The sequence below is a fragment of the Microcaecilia unicolor genome, chromosome 12 (genome assembly GCF_901765095.1).
Source record: "Microcaecilia unicolor chromosome 12, aMicUni1.1, whole genome shotgun sequence".
Classification (NCBI taxonomy): Eukaryota; Metazoa; Chordata; class Amphibia; order Gymnophiona; family Siphonopidae; genus Microcaecilia; species Microcaecilia unicolor.
The window spans coordinates 36,011,498-36,028,078 of NC_044042.1; the positions used below are offsets into that span (position 1 = coordinate 36,011,498).

At 44.3% G+C, this 16,581-nt stretch overlaps 1 protein-coding gene and 1 non-coding gene across 2 annotated transcripts in view; both read left to right on the plus strand.

Moving 5' to 3' along the window:
* The first annotated feature begins 6,814 nt into the window (after positions 1–6,814).
* LOC115482324 lies at positions 6,815–6,922 on the plus strand. Its single transcript, XR_003944074.1, has one exon. It is a non-coding gene; the product is annotated as a U6 spliceosomal RNA (small nuclear RNA).
* A 9,227-nt stretch (positions 6,923–16,149) lies between these two features.
* CLMP (CXADR like membrane protein) overlaps positions 16,150–16,581 on the plus strand; it is a 71,083-nt gene continuing 70,651 nt past the window's right edge. The window contains exon 1 of the mRNA XM_030221595.1: positions 16,150–16,336. Within this exon, the coding sequence (XP_030077455.1) occupies positions 16,309–16,336 (28 nt within the window). The 5' untranslated portion in view covers positions 16,150–16,308. The remainder of the gene's footprint in view (positions 16,337–16,581) is intronic.

A 16,581-nucleotide genomic window follows, 5' to 3' on the forward strand; every position in this document is an offset into this window, starting at 1 on the left:
GAAATGGATTTTGAATTGGAAAAGGTGCAGCGAAGGGCGACTAAAATGATAGTGGGGATGGGACGACTTCCCTATGAAGAAAGATTAAGGAGGCTAGGGCTATTCAGCTTGGAGAAGAGACGGCTGAGGGGAGACATGATAGAGGTATATAAAATAATGAGTGGAGTGGAACAGGTGGATGTGAAGCGTCTGTTCACGCTTTCCAAAAATACTAGGACTAGGGGGCATGCGATGAAACTACAGTGTAGTAAATTTAAAACAAATCGGAGAAACTTTTTCTTCACCCAATGTATAATTAAACTCTGGAATTTGTTGCCGGAGAAAGTGGTGAAGGCGGTTAGCTTAGCAGAGTTTAAAAAGGGGTTGGACAATTTCCTAAAGGACAAGTCCATAAACCACTACTATCGTGTTTCCCCGAAAATAAGACACTGTCTTATATTAAATTTTGCTCCCCAAGACCTGCTAGGTCTTATTTTCAGGGGAGGCCTTATTTTTGGGGGAAACATCGGGGTCACCCCCCACCCGAGATCGCCGGCTCCCCCCCTCGATCGGCGGCTCCCCCTGCCCTCAGTCGCTCCCGGAACTAACCTCTTAAATGCTTCCTTTCACCATTCATGTTCGCACTCGCCGCAAGCAGCAGGGCAGGCCACTCCTTCCTTCCGTGTCCCGCCCTCGCCTGACGTAACGTAACATCAGGCGAGGGCGGAAGGAAGGAGTGGCCAGCCCTGCTGCTTGCAGCGAGTGCGAAGGTGAAAGGAAGCGGTTAAGAGGTTAGTTCCGGGAGCGACTGAGGGTGGGGGAGCCGCTGATCGAGGGGGGGAGCCGGCGATCTCGGGTGGGGGGGTGACCCCGATGTTTCCCTGAAAAATAAGGCCTCCCCTGCTAGGTCTTATTTTCGGGGGAGGCCTTATATTTTCAAATTGCAGCAAGACCTCTACTAGGTCTTACTTTCGGAGGATGTCCTATTTTCGGGGAAACACGGTAAATAGACTTGGGAAAAAACCACAATTCCAGGAATAACATGTATAGAATGTTTGTACGTTTGGGAAGCTTGCCAGGTGCCCTTGGCCTGGCTTGGCCGCTGTCGTGGACAGGATGCTGGGCTCGATGGACCCTTGGTCTTTTTCCAGTATGGCATTACTTATGTACTTATGAGAAATCAGCCTCTCCTTCACCTGGAAGATGTGCATAGCTGGAGGAAGTAATGGGGTAAGAAAGTAGCAGGAGAAGTCTGGAGTGGAAGTACAAACCCTGACCTTGTCTCTGACAATTCTGCAGATCTGTGCCAGAGAGGAGTCAAGTCAAAGCTTCATGAACTTGGAGTTCCATTTTATTGTAGTAAGGTTTAGACATAGCTACTGTTGAAGTCAGGCATATTTTAGCACAGGGCTCATTACACACGGCAAAGTGAATGGGCTGTGTCGGCATTAGCGCACGGCAGCCACTACTGTGGCTTCGTAAACCGGGGGGGGGGGGGGGGTAATTTTGCAAACCACAAGGACCTTTTACAAAAGGCACAGTAGGGCTACCATGCAGGTAGTGTGTGGCAAAACAGCTGGGAGTAGACTTCCCAGCAGTAATCCGGGCAGCAGGGGCATATCGCTGCACACTGCTCAATTACCATACGAGTAGCACATAAGCCCTTATTGCCTACTAAATAGGAGGCAGTAAGGGCTCAGGCGGTAATTAGCACATGGCCATTAATGTAAAAAATTGAAATACGACCATTATAGAGCTGCGCTAAAAAGTGGCTGGAGCACGTGGGGAAACCCATGCACTAAAACGCTTATTGCTACCCCATATCCAATTCCTCTCCATTTTCCTACGCCTACCTCCCAATGCTCATTTCCTTCTGCACCCAATTCCTCCCATGTTCAATTTACTTATCCGTTAACCCCCATTAATATTGCGTTTACCACAAATTGTATATTCTTCTTACGACTTTGTAATTCTTTATGTTGTTACTATGTAAGCCGCATTGAGCCTGCCATGTTTGGGAAAGCGCGGGATACAAATGTAATAAATAAATAAATAAATACATAAATAAAATGACTGCCAGCCACTTTTAACGTGGCTTAGTAAAAGGACCCCCATGTGTTTCTCTTAATACTACTATTAACACAAAATAGCACACCGTTTGTCATTTGAATGTTCTACTGTTTAGTAAGTGCTATAGAAACACTTTCTATGTTTGATTTGACTGTTAAGGAGGAAAAGCAGTCCAAGTGACACCTGTAGAACTACTACTACTACTACTTATCATTTCTATAGCGCTACAAGGCATACGCAGCGCTGTACACCATACACAAAAAGAGACAGTCCCTGCTCAAAGAGCTTATAATCTAGATAAGACAGGAAAACAGACAGAACAACTCCGTCCTTCCTTGCATTCTCTAACTGCAGTTGCATGTGAAAATCTGGATTTGATCATCCACCATCCTTACAAGCTGCAACCAGATTGACGCCTTTAGAGTTACTTAGAGGGAAGGAGCTCGTGTGCCAAAAAACACATCAGCCGCCGAAATCCTGAACTGTGAGCTCAAACACAAAATACAGGGCAGAAGGAAAGGTTGAACCAAACATCATATTTATTCGTTTAAAAACTTATGAAAACACTTTTCCAACCACAGTATGGAGTTGTCCAAAGCAGTGCATAAAATAAAACACACAAAAACAATCCTAAAACTAAGGAAACACCAACAATTACATTAACATTATAAAATAGGATAAAAATGTAACAGAACACAGTTCATGGTATCCATCTGTTTGAGCTCTTTAACAACATCCTTCCTGGTGAACTCATTCCCAGGAAGTGGAAAGTGCCATACTGTAATTATCAGGTATGACTGATGAGCTACGGTTGGGAAACATTTTCAGACATTAAAAAGACTGCTCTCTCTTGAAAAAACATTTGAGGATAAAAAAAGACTAGTATTAGATGTAGCCCCTTATTGCCTGACTAGCTGAATTGAGATGCTCAAATGGGCTAGGGGGAGATAGATTCCCCATGGGGTGGAAAAGAAAATCTTTCCAGGGTCCTAGGCTTTCTAGGTTGCCTGGCAAACGCCCCAGTTAAAAGAAAATATATATATCACACATGTTTAGGGTTGTATAAAACTAAGTGAAGTGGAAGAGTGGCCTGGGGGTTAGAACACCAGTCTTAACATCCAGAGGTGGCTGGTTCAAATCTTACTGCTGCTCCTTGTGATCTTGGGCGTTGTGGCACACTTAACCTTCCATTTCCTTGGGTATGAACTTAGATTCTGAGCCCTCCAGGGACAGAAATACCCAGTCTACAGGAATATAACTCACTTTGTGCTACTACCGAAAAAGGTGTAAGCAAATCTAAATAAAAAAATAAATGCTATTGGTACTTGATTCAACAGAAAAAAAATTCACAACATGGTACGAATCCTTGTAGAAACACAAGACAGGGTACACCCAAATACACAGAAACTGTATACACTACAGACAGGACCAGTATAAAAGTACTGGGTGCCCTGTGCAAAGCTTCAGCCTTACATCTCCCTCTCTGAGATTTTGGTAATTAAACTCTACAGTCTTGATTAACCTACAATTTTTTTTAACATCATTGGGCATAATGCTTTTAAACATTGTTTTTTGAGTTTCTGTGGCTAGTAGGACTTATTTTGCTTTTACTGCAGCTACTTATTGCTGACCTTCTAGAAGCTACTGGTCTAGGTAACTGTCTACACTTGCCTAACTGTGGCCGTAACCACAGACTAGGAGTTTCTTCTTCCACTACCTTCTAGCTATGAAGCACTTCTTGGAATACGGGACCCTCTGTTAACTTCCCTTCTGATAAACTGCAATTCTGCTGCAGTTAAGGTTATATGAGACACCGGCTTTCTTCTTGGTGTGCAGTCATTCTTATGACTCCCAACAGAACACATACTTTGACCAGACAGTTAGGGGAGCAAGTCTATAATGAAGTTGTCAATACTTAGGAGCCAAGAACACATGTAAATGAACAGAATATTAGCATATATGCATGTATGTGTGCACATAGGCGTGGAAATGCAGATATTCTGCCTATGTGTCTTTCTATCCCAGTAATAAGTGCATAGTCGTTCTCCAAGAGTGGCTGAGGCATCCAAACTTTTAATAAGGGACCCAACACCCACTCACGGAGGCCTATCATGCTTTGGATTCTCTCTCTTGTTTCTTCTAAGTGCTATTCTATAAGATGTGCCTAAATGTGATGGTGTGTAGTTTGAAGGTGGGTGTACACATTTATCCCCTGCCACAGGAGCCAACTTTTCAAAATGATTGGGGGTGCTTAATTTTTATTTTTATTTTTACAGGTGGTGCATTTCTCCCCCCTCTCCCCCTCCCCTCGCCCCCTCTCCTCAGAGTTCCAGCCCTCCCCCCTCTCCTCCGACTCCCAGCCCCTCCCTCCCTCTGACTCGAGTTCCAGCCCAATCTCTCAGCTTTGCCTCTGGTCCCGCCCTCATTTCCTGTTTCCGCAAGGGCGGGACCAGAGGCAGAGCTGAGAGCAACGAGAAGGGAAGGCAGGCTGAAGCGCCGACTCGCCGAGCCTGCTCATGCTCGCCTTTCACTACTGCTGCCGCTGGAACCCCGGTAAGATGACTTTTAAGTTATGGGCGGCATGCAGGAAGGCGAGGGGCAGACGAAGGACTGTTGTGGGAGTGGGAGAAGAGGTCGGGCAGCGGGCTGGCTCCTGGGGAACTTCTGGTTCCGGCAGGGAAATATTGGGGGTGCTCGAGCACCCACAGCACCCACGGAGTCGGCGCCAATGTCCCCCGCATTCTTTATATTGCACCTGAAAATCAGCACAGATACCGAAGTATATTCTATAACAATGTGTGTAACTTAATTGTTAAATTAGCTAATCAGTGCTGTTAATTGAATGATAACCACCAATTATCAGCACTAATTGGCATTAATTGAGATTTACACGCACAACTTGCTAACTGTATTCTATAATGTGGTGTGCCTAAAATTAAAGTTGGGTCGTGGGAGTTTCTAAAATCTATGCTTAAAAGTAGAATTTCCCTCTAGAAGATTTCTCCAGTGAAGACTAGTGCTGGAAGAATGAGAAAACTAGAGCTGAGACCAGTAGGAGACTGGTCAGTTCAATGTCTATAGCTCATACTACCTTGTACCTGAATTTAATGTACCTTCAGCTACTACTGAAAAAGGTGTGAGCAAAATCCAAATAAATAAATAAATACTAGGACAAGAAGAATTTGGATTGTTCCCAACAACACGGCTGCTGGACACATTATGCAAGACTCTTTTGTTTCTGCTGGATAGCATTTGAACCAAAAGCACCATTTCCAGACTGCTTGAAAGGTCTTCTGGGGGTCAAATATGGTATTTTACAGTTAAACCCATTTAATATCACAAAACTTAATGTCACATCCCAAATTATGTCAAGAATTTATCCCCAGCCAGCGCCCATAGGAAATATCAAGGATTAACTCCACCTAATCTCACACTATGTAATGTCACAAATTGACTAATACTAACAAGTGTAGCAACCTGGTGGTTTAACATCCATCACTGAAAAGTACCCTGATAAAATGTAACCGTACAGTTTGTACCATCATACTAAGTTTTCATTATTTACCTCGAGCAGAGAGGTGTGGTAGCCGTGTTAGTCCACTTTTAAAGGTAATCACAAAGAAGGGCAACCTTCGAAAGCTAATCAAGAAATGTATTGTTACGTCCAATAAAAAAAGGTATCATCTTATTTTCTTTTCCATGTTTTATTTTGTTTTATTTCTATTATTTACCTCAAAACATTCTAAACCAGAAGAAAATGGGAGGGAAAAAAAGGCTTTTCTACAACTGTTCAGCAACATAATGATAAATAAATGCTGTTTATTAATATCATACTCCCACTCCAACCCAGCGATCCCACTGGGCGACTTGACTGTTCATTATAGTATCAGGTTGATGTAAGGGAAAGGAGAGAGGATGGTACTTGATATACCACCTTTAGGTGGTTACAATCAAAGCGATTAGCCCTGGCCATTCAAATTGCCTGACCAGGGCTAATCAGGCATTTTCAGCAACACTACTGAATTGACCCTGACCAGTGCATCCCATAAAAAATAAAAATGTTTTCTGATATCAGGAGAGGTTTTTTTTATGCCAGTGATTGATACAGCAGGTTTATTTAAGTCATTTGAAATAACCTGCATTGTCTGCGGCTTTTTCCTCCCCGTTTTTCAGACTACTTTGAATGTCTGAATGAGCAGACGATATAGCCAATGAAAGAGATGAACATGATTATAGCGAAGTGAGACTTTTATATTGATACTTTGAAAACTCTGTGGGCATCCCATGATCCTCCGTTTGCTGCAGCTCAGTAAAAGGGCCCCTAAAACAGCAGAGCTGACATTCTGGCCAAGTTATTTTGGTTTGAAAAAGAATGTCTCCTAACACACCATGCTGCAGTCACACTAATAGAAAGTTGTTAGTGTTATCCAGTGCCAGTGTTTGTACTCAGCAAATGCAGGAACAGGCTGCCAAAGACATATTTTTGCTTGAGATATTACACAGTAGGAATGATGCTGTTTCACCTCCAATACTTGAATCCTGCTGTCCTCGGCCATCAGCCCACATTTGTGCAAGAGAATTTATATGTTGGCTCACTGGTATATTTACTTAAGCTTTTTGGGTGAAAAAGAAAGTTATGCAACTGGGTTTCTTCATTTCCTGCTGCACTGTCTGATGCCTAATGAAAGGAACTGGATAGTCTGGTCATTTCCATCAACAGCCTTACTGAAGCCAAAGCTGGTATTAAGTATTCAAAAGCTGAACTGTGGTGGAATGGGAAAGACAAATACATATATTAAAATTGGAACAACACAGAGATGATCAATATGGCTCCTGTGCAAGGATGACATGCAAATTCTTGTTCCATATATTTCTGATTTGGGCGGTCTGATTCCAGCTCATGTTTTATTAATTTTTATGTTGGTCTGATTCGTACTTTATGGAATGTGTTTAGTCTGGTTTTGTTTTGTGTGTGTGTGTGTGAGTGAGTGTTTATTGTTTTATACTCTAATCTGCCAGAAGTATGCAGGCAGGGGGGAAGTGACAAGAAAGGGACATACAGGAGGGCAGGTGTCAGGTTTTTCTCTGTCAAAAAAAAAATTGACAACCCTAACACCAGCTGTTGAGCCTTTGAGTCTCTACACTCAGGCCATTTCCAGGTTCTATCCCACTACAGAGAGAGAAAGAACCTGCATATAATAAATGCAATACAATAATAAAAATCCACAGCATGAAAATGATATTAGTGGGAAACCATTAGTGAATTTTCATGAATACTCATAAATATTCATAAGGAGAAGGAAAAAGCTACGTCTTGCCCCATCCTTGGCCACCTTTAAATCTAGACTGAAAGCCCACCTCTTTAAGATTGCTTTTGACTCGTAACCACTTGTAACCACTCGCCTCCACCTACCCTCCTCTCTTCCTTCCTGTTCACATTAATTGATTTGATTTGCTTACTTTATTTATTTTTTGTCTATTAGATTGTAAGCTCTTTGAGCAGGGACTGTCTTTCTTCTATGTTTGTGCAGCGCTGCGTATGCCTTGTAGCGCTATAGAAATGCTAAATAGTAGTAGTAGTAGTAGTAAAAAGCCTCAAAGAGCTCAAAATCCTATAGATTTACAGAGCTAACCAGATCCACGGTAACTACGCAGTTCTGCTAGCAGTAGGTTTTCTGCATCAGCCCCTAGATTTGAGTTTACAACCAATTCTGGGCAACTGCTCCATGGGCTATACACTCTCTGTGAAAAGGGAGGAACCCCCCCCCCCCCCCACTCCCCGTGTCTATCCCAGATGCCTTTGATTCTGATTGCTCTTCCTTCTATGTAACCCACTCTATGATTTTGCTCTGAACATCTTCTGCCTCCCTGCTTGACCTGGGTGAAACATGTTTAGGATAGTTCATCATTGTTAGGGCATTGCCAACTCAATGTGATGTGCATGGATCACTAAATACTACTACTACTACTACTACTACTAACTAGCATTTCTAAAGCGCTACTAGGGTTACGCAGCGCTGTACAATTTAAACATAGAAGGACGGTCCCTGCTCAAAGAGCTTATAATCTAATGATCACTGGTTTATAAGGGATGGTTTATTTTAACTTGATCTGTGTTCTGCCTATGACTAAAATTACTCAGGTACCACAGCTCTGACATCTATGCCATACGGTGATTTTGCACACATATGTGTTTTCCAGCCAAAAAAAAAGCATTCTTTTTATTGCAGGAACCTTGCACATGACAAGGAGTTGCAAGGAATTGCCCAGTTCTTTAGGTGAAGTAAAAAAATGGCTGCAGAGATGTGGAAATAAGGCAGAATGACTTCTCCCTCACAGAAGACTCTTCTGTTCAGTTAAGCCTGAGTAAATGAAAAAACAAAGGAGCCCAAAATGGCTTTCCTAGGACTCCAAGCCCGAGGGGGCCACAGGTATCTGTATGTACTAATTAAAGGGTCACGTGTAGGGGGAGTGTCAGTTGTATTTGCAATGCAGAGTGTCAGTAAAACAAAAAACTTTTTGTAATCTCCTAAAAGATTCCCTTGATTTGGTGTCTCAGTCCCACTACTCCAACCAGAGTTACACCTAATCACACTGACCACCCTTCAACATCTTCAGTCCTTCTGTGACTGTTCTCTTGTGCTTGACTGCTTAAATATTTTAATTTAAATGCTTTACTTTTTGTCTATTAGATTATAAGCTCTTTGAGCAGGGACTGTCTTTCTTCTGTGTTTGTACAGCGCTGCGTACACTTTGTAGCGCTCTAGAAATGTTAAATAGTAGTAGTAGTAGTAGTCAGTTCTAAAAATAAGACAGTGGTTTGTTCCCCTAATCATTGGGTCAACAAATAAGAGGCAGTGATTGTACTGTTATTCCCCCAGCTGGGGCTAATATAAATAGACCTGGTATATGGAAGATGTAATTACTGTTAATTCTTCTGCCCTCCCCAACCCAATAGAATGTTCCACACACTGGTACAGTTAGGGAGAGAAGAAGTGAGGGCCACGCAGAGATGAGAAAATATTCCCTTTATTGACCTACCAAGCAAGAATACAGACTTTGTTTCTTTTCTCATGAGAGGGTTACAACAAAGCTGCACAGGACTTCTCCAATTCCGTCTTGTCACCCATCACATTTTATACTCTTCTAACATTATACAGCTCTAGAAGTTCGTTAGCATTTGTTTCGACCACAATGTAGATAATTATTAGTTTCGACCACATTTCATCATGATTATTAGCAGTGGCGTAGGAAGGGGGGGGGCGGTGGGGCGGTCCGCCCCGGGTGCACGCCGCTGGGGGGTGTCGGCACCGCGCTGGTTCCTTGCTCTTTCTGCCACTCGTTCCAGCCTGGTGCTGCTGCTCAGTCAAAATATCTGCTCAGACTTCCTGCAGCAGCCTCGGGAGAATACCGCTGGAGGTCCCATCAGCTCTGTGAAATTGGAACCAGAATGGACAGGAGACTGTCTCTTGCCTGTGCTGGTTCCAGTTTTAAAGTGGGTGCCTGACCTTCCAGCAGCAGTATTGCAAGAGTGCCACTGGAAGTCCTGGAAGCCATTTTGACCTTGAATTGGTGATACACAGGAGCAAATGGGGACACTCCTGCGCCCACTACCCACCAATGACAAGGTAGACCCAGAAGGGAGCTGCCACCAGGGAGGGTGGGCTCAGGAGGAGGCTGCCAGGGTGGGGGGCTCAGAAAGTGGGCTTTTTTGGTCAGAAGGGGAGGGAGTGTGGTTTTGTTTGCTGATAATAGTTTGCACTCTGTCGAAAGATTACTCACTAAGGGCTGGATTCTATATAAGGCACAGTGAGTATCGCACATTAAATTGTGCGTGTGGCCAATTTATGCTCACTACTCAATTGAGTAACAAGCCAATCAGTGATGAAAATTGGCTGATAACAACCAATTATCATCATTAATTGGCAATAATTGAAATTTACGTGCACTTCTTTTTAAGTGTATTCTAAAAGGAGGCACGTTCCAATGCGTGTAGCTGAAAAGGGGATGTGGCCATGGGAGGAGTGTGGGTATGTCACGGCATTACTCATATTTATGCGCATTGTTATAGAATTCATGGGAACTCGCCTACCTTTAGGCGCAGGTGTTTACACCAATAGCATAAATGGCTGCACCTAAATGTATGCAAGTACTCCGGTCCTATGCGCTATTCTATACACCACATCTAACTGTAGACGTGTTATATAGAATAGTGCTAGTCGCGTTAATCGGATGTGTCTAGATTTTAGCCTCCATTTACAGAATCTGGCCCTATTTGCAAAGAAGGCACACTCTTTTCTCGAACGTGTGCCCATTCAAACCATTGTTCATGTACAAACCATCATTCATGCCTAAACCGGTGTACACATTATTGGAAAAAGAATGTGCCCTTTTGGTAAATAGTGTGCACTCTTTTGAAAGAGCAGGCACTCAAGTTCAAGTTTCTTAAAAGATTTATTATCCTGCCCATCAACCTTGCATCTAGGCGGCTTATCCTACCATATAAATGAAGAGTGACTGACGTGACGTGACATGACTGGCATGCGCGGCACATCACAGATCTATCCCGAGTCCCGACGTTGTTACAGGCAGTAACAGCAGCACGTAGAGGCAGGACCAGTGGATCAATGGTGGTCTGTAACAAACGCCAAACCTGCCTGCCCGGTCCGTCATTGCCACCCAGCGATTCTCCTTTCTCCCATGCCCCCCCCCCCAGGCACCCACGAGTCTCCATCGCTCCTTTGAAAGCCCTGCCCATCTGTAGCCTTCCCTTCCAGGTCGTTCCCTCAGAGTCCTGCCCTCGCTGAAAAAGAAAATGACGTCAGAAGGCGGGACACAGAGGAAACAAACTTGAAGTGAAGGCTACAGACAGGCAGGGCTTTCAAAGGAGCAATGGAGAATCGGTGGGTGCCTGGGGGGGGGCAGGGGAGAGAGGAGAATCGCTGGGTGCCTGGTGGGGAGGCAGGGGAGAGAGTAGAATCGCTGGGTGGCTGGAGAGGGGGGCAGGGGAGAGAGGAGAATCGCTGGGTGGCTACAGGGGGGGGCAGGGGACAGAGGAGAATCGCTGGGTGCCTGGTGGGGAGGCAGGGGAGAGAGTAGAATCACTGGGTGGCTGGAGAGGGGGGCAGGGGAGAGAGGAGAATCGCTGGGTGGCTGGAGAGGGGGGCAGGGGAGAGAGGAGAATTGCTGGGTGGCTGGAGAGGGGGGCAGGGGAAAGAGGAGAATCACGGGGTGGCTGGAGAGGGGGGCAGGGGAGAGAGGAGAATCGCTGGGTGGCTACAGGGGACACACACTCTCTCTCTGTCTCTCAACTCACTCTCACACTCTCTCTTTCACACAGACGCATACACACACACTTTCTCTGTCTCTCACACACTCACACATATACACACTCTCTGTCTCTCCCTCAACTCACTCACACTCTCTCTTGCACACAGATGCACATACACACACACTTTCTATGTCTCTCTCTCACACACTCACACACATATATACACTCTCACTCTCTGTCTCTCTCAACTCACTCTCACACTCTCTCTTTCACACAGACACGCACACACACACACACACACACACACACACATATACACACTCTCAATCTCTCTCTCTCTTAACTCTCTCTCTCTTTCACACAGACACACACACACACTTTCTCTGTCTCACACACTCACTCTCACACACACATGCACACACACACACACGTTCTCTGTCTCTCTCTCTCACACACTCACTCTCTCTCTCACACTCACACACACACACACACACATATACACACTCTCACTCTCTCTCTCTTTACATTTCAGAAATAAAACATATTGCCCGTTTGGCTATTTCATTACATTACGCACAACAGAAATGTCGTCCGTTGTAACGGGCTTTACGGCTTGTAGACTAATAAAAGGAAGAAATAAGAAAGAAAAAAAAAAACACACACACACCGAACTTCTAAGACATATTGACATGAAAGGAACAGGGGAAGAACTACAATATCTATAGGAAACAAAAAGAATGGGAAGGCAAAGACATCAGGAAAATACATCTACCAGTGTTCCATACAACCTCAGTTAATGCTCATAAGCTTCCAAAAAAAAGATGTCTTTAAATCAGTTTGAAACTGACCCAAAGTAGGAAGTTCTTCAGGCGTAGTGGCAAGTGATTCCAAAACTGGGGAGCTTGCACTGAAAAAAATGGAACGATGCACAATAGCAGATGGGATACCATGAAAAGAAGGAACAACAAGAAGCACCTGTTGAGATGAATGCAAAAGACGGGGTGGGCAAAAGGGCTTAAGATATACTGAGATCAAGGATGGCTCTTCAGAAGCTCGAAGTTTATAAACCAAAAGAAGCAATATAAGTAAGATGATGAGAGACTGGAAGCCAATGGGCATCTTTCAAAAGTGGTCATAAGTACATAAGTATTGCCACACTGGGACAGACCAAAGGTCCATCAAGTCCAGCATCCTGTTTCCAACAGTGGCCAATCCAGGTCACAAATACCTGGCAAGATCCCAAAAAATTTCAAAATATTTTATGCTGCTTATCCCAGAAATACTGTCAAAATACTAAGGCGTTCTACTTATTATGTCCAAAAGAACACAGCAATAATATTCAAAAATAGAAAGTAGAAAAGTGAGTGCCACCAAGTACTATTCTGATTGAATCTCAGGGACGTCTCATATAGTCTCATTTGGCTGTATGTACGAAAGAATACTCTTATCTACCAGCCATGACAGTCTTTAATCATTGACGACCCCCTCCATCCAAATTTTATGAGTATTTTATATGCAAAAAATATTAATGTGAGAAGTACTTAAGGCACACACTTAAAAAACAGTAGGAAGGCATCAATTTAAACCACCACTATTTACGCTGTCTCATGAGCAAACTCTAACATTCAACAACTACATGAGACACAATCACTTATCTGTGCGTGTATTGAGGAGCATCCAAGAACCTTTATTATCCCGACAGGACCTGCTTCGCTGGGTTGCTTTGTCAAGGGATAATCGGTTTCAACTTCCTGGAATGCCTTATGCTCTCTCTGAAATAAGCAGAACTAAGCAGTGGATTTTCCCCAAGTCAACAGAATGGCCAAACAAAACCAAATAAAATGAACATTTCCAAAAAATGGTATGGGAAATGATATGAAATGAAAATGATCTAGCTGCCCATCCTTACTTGATAGTGCTGCTGCACATCAGAACTTACTGCTGTGGCAGAGGTATAGCCAGACCTTGGCGGGGGGGGGGGGGGGGCAGAGCCCAAGGTGGGGGGCACATTATAGCCTGCCTCCCCCAGCTGACGCCCTTCCCCCGCTGCTTCTGACCTCCCCCGCCGCCGCTTCTGGTTACCGCTGCCACCGCTTCCAACCTGCTACCACTTCCGACCCCCCCCCGCTGCCGCAAGGTACCTTTGCTGGTGGGGATCCCCAACTCCCGCCAGCTGAAGCATTTATCTGTCCTGCGCTGGTCTCACACTTGCTTCCTCTCCTGTTTTCAGTGCGCCGTACACTGCACACTCGTTTTAATGAAACTGAGCATGCCAGTTTCAATAAAACGAGAGCATGCACGGCGCGATTGGAAACAGGAGAGTAGGCACGCTCGAGACCAGTGTGGGACAGATAAAATGCTTCAGCTGGCAGGGATCGGGACCCCCACCAGCAAAGGGCCAAAGCCAGAGTGAGGGGGCACATTATAGCCCCCCCCAGCTGCCGCCATTTCCGCCCCCCCCCCCCCCCCCCGCCGCCGTGGGTACCTTTGCTGGCGGGGGACCCCAACCCCCACCAGCCGAGGTCCGCTTCCTCCTGCCGCTGCGAGGTTTTTTAAGTTCATCGGGATTCGTCCTCCGTCACTCTGTGCTGCTGTTCAAAGAAGCTGCTAGCTGAATGCAGTTTCGGACTGAGTCTGACGTCGCTGCTGCACGTTCTACATGAGTCTGACGTCCTGCACGTACAACGTGCAGCAGCGACGTCAGACTCAGTCCGAAACTGCATTCAGCTAGCAGCTTCTTTGAACAGCAGCACAGAGTGACGGAGGACGAATCCCAATGAAGAACTTAAAAAACCTCGCAGCGGCAGGAGGAAGCGGACCTTGGCTGGTGGGGGTTGGGGTCCCCTGCCAGCAAAGGTACCCACGGCGCCGGGGGGGGGGGGGGGCGGAAATGGCGGCAGCTGGGGGGGGGCTATAATGTGCCCCCTCACTCTGGCTTCGGCCCCCGCTACCGCCGTCTTTCAGATACGCCCCTGACCAGCATCACGTTTCTAACAGTGGTCAATCCAGGCCACAAATACCTGGCATGATCCCAAAAAAGTACAAACATCTTATGCTGCTTATCCCAGAAATAAGCAGCGGGCTTTCCCCAAGTCCATTTTATTCATTTCTGTGCATAACTGGCTACTTTACCGACTAGTAGAGAAAGCATGCACAATAATTTGACAGTGTGTTCGTTGCTGATGTATGTGCACATGGGTGAAGTTTTGAGTAGAGAATGGGCAAAGCACATAAATTACAGAATATTATCATTTATGTGTGTTTTAGTTCACAGCTAGGCCTGGGCATTTACACCTGCTGTAGGACTTCTATAAGTACTTGTGCCTTAAATGTATGCCGTGGCCATTTTGAGAGAGACAGAGTAATGCTGCAGTTGCACTTGAGACAGTTACTTGAACTGGTGACTCCCCCTTGAAAAAGTAGCCACGAAACGGGGACCTGTCGGGGTTTTAAGAGCACCAACTTGTTCAAGCTAAGTGCTGCATAAAATTAGATGATAGCATATTGATAAACAGAAATATATTTTCATATATAAGATTAGCAAAGGGTGGTGGAGGTTAAGTCAATGATTAGACAATACACACAGATAATACACCCAGTCATTGGGTGAAAAATCAAATAATCTTTATCGTGTGTTATATATGAGACTACTCCACTCTCAATAAGCTGAAGAAGCAATACACTTGTATTCATGTGTGTTTAAATATTTTGTTATATTTTGATGCTCGACAGAGCACAGGCACAATTGTTTGTTTTATCCTAGAAATAAGCAGTGGATTTTTCTCAAGTCCATTTTAATAATGGTTTATGGACTTTTCTTTTAGGAAGCTAGCTAAACCTTTTTTAAAACCCCGCTAAGCTAACTGCTTTTACTACATTCTCTGGCAATGAATTCCAGGGTTTAATTAAACATTGAGTGAAGAAATATTTTCTCTGATTTGTTTTAAATTTACTACTTTGTACCTTCATTGCGTGCCCCCTAGCCCTAGTATTTTTGGAAAGCGGAAACAAGCGATTCATATCTACCCGTTCCACTCCACTCATTATTTTATAGACCTCTATCATATCTCCCCTCAGCCGTCTTTTCTCCAATTTGAAGAGCCCTAGCCGCTTTAGCCCTTCCTTGCCAGAGTTTATTATCTTTCCTATTTTCCTTGTTTGAACCTGCTTTATTTTAAAAAATATACTTTTTGGCTTTAATAGCTTCTTTCACAGCACCATTTAGCCTTGACAGTGCCTGATTTATATAAGGGTACATGCTTTCTGTGTATGTTTACTATATAGCATGCTATTTTTAATGTGCTAAAATAGGTCTTAATTGTTAAAATGTAGTGCATAAGCTCCTATATGTGATTTTATTGGTTGTTAAGGGAAGGTCTCATGATCAAAACATTCATATTTTGCAGCTCAGGGATCCCAGTTTCATGTCTCCTTGTGTGAATCTTTCAGTGTTTGACAGCAGGGGGCTGCAAATTTTCAAGAATAAGGTAAAGGCCACAGTTGTTTTATTGGTAAGACTGGGAGCCTCCCCCACATGACTGGGCTTCATTGCTAATGGCAGCTGACGGCAAGGAGGGGCTGATTCTGACAAGTATCCATGTGGCTTGCTTTCTGTACATTATCTTGTTTCTATCCCATCTTCCAAAGCAAGGGGGAGGTGGTGGCTCTTAAGTCCTGTTCTCTCTTCTTCCTTCTGCTTTACTTTTTGCCTCCTGTCCTGGAAGTGCCTGACCTTGAATTGAAAAGCAGCCCGAGGGGAGAGAAGCTGGCTCGTTCGTTCCTTCTTGATGAAGCTTGCAGAAGTGAGAAACACAAGGCTGAGGGAGAAAGGAAAGCTGGTTATGCTCCTGCCACATGGATGCAATTATACTGCCTACATTCCAGAGGCACAGCGCTTGATTCTGAGCAGGTCTGCCTAAATTCTTGCGGAAAACCGTTCAGGAAGACAATCTCTTCTTAGCATCTTCGTTTTGGATCCTGCAGACACAATGCCTGTGCTTTCTATCCTACTTCTAGGTGAGTGTGCCTGAAATTAAGGTTTACAATGAGATAATGGTGGGAGGGAAGGTAACTTACAACAGGGAAACTTTTTGAAGACTGCACACAAAGTGAGGCAAGAAAAAAAAGCGAGTCAGAAATATTTAACATTTCTAATTCTAAAATGAACAATCCAGAGAGCTATGTATTGGCTTATGGGAACATTTTATTCCAAATAAACCATTTCATGGGTTTCTTTTGTCAATATCATTGAAGGCAAAAGT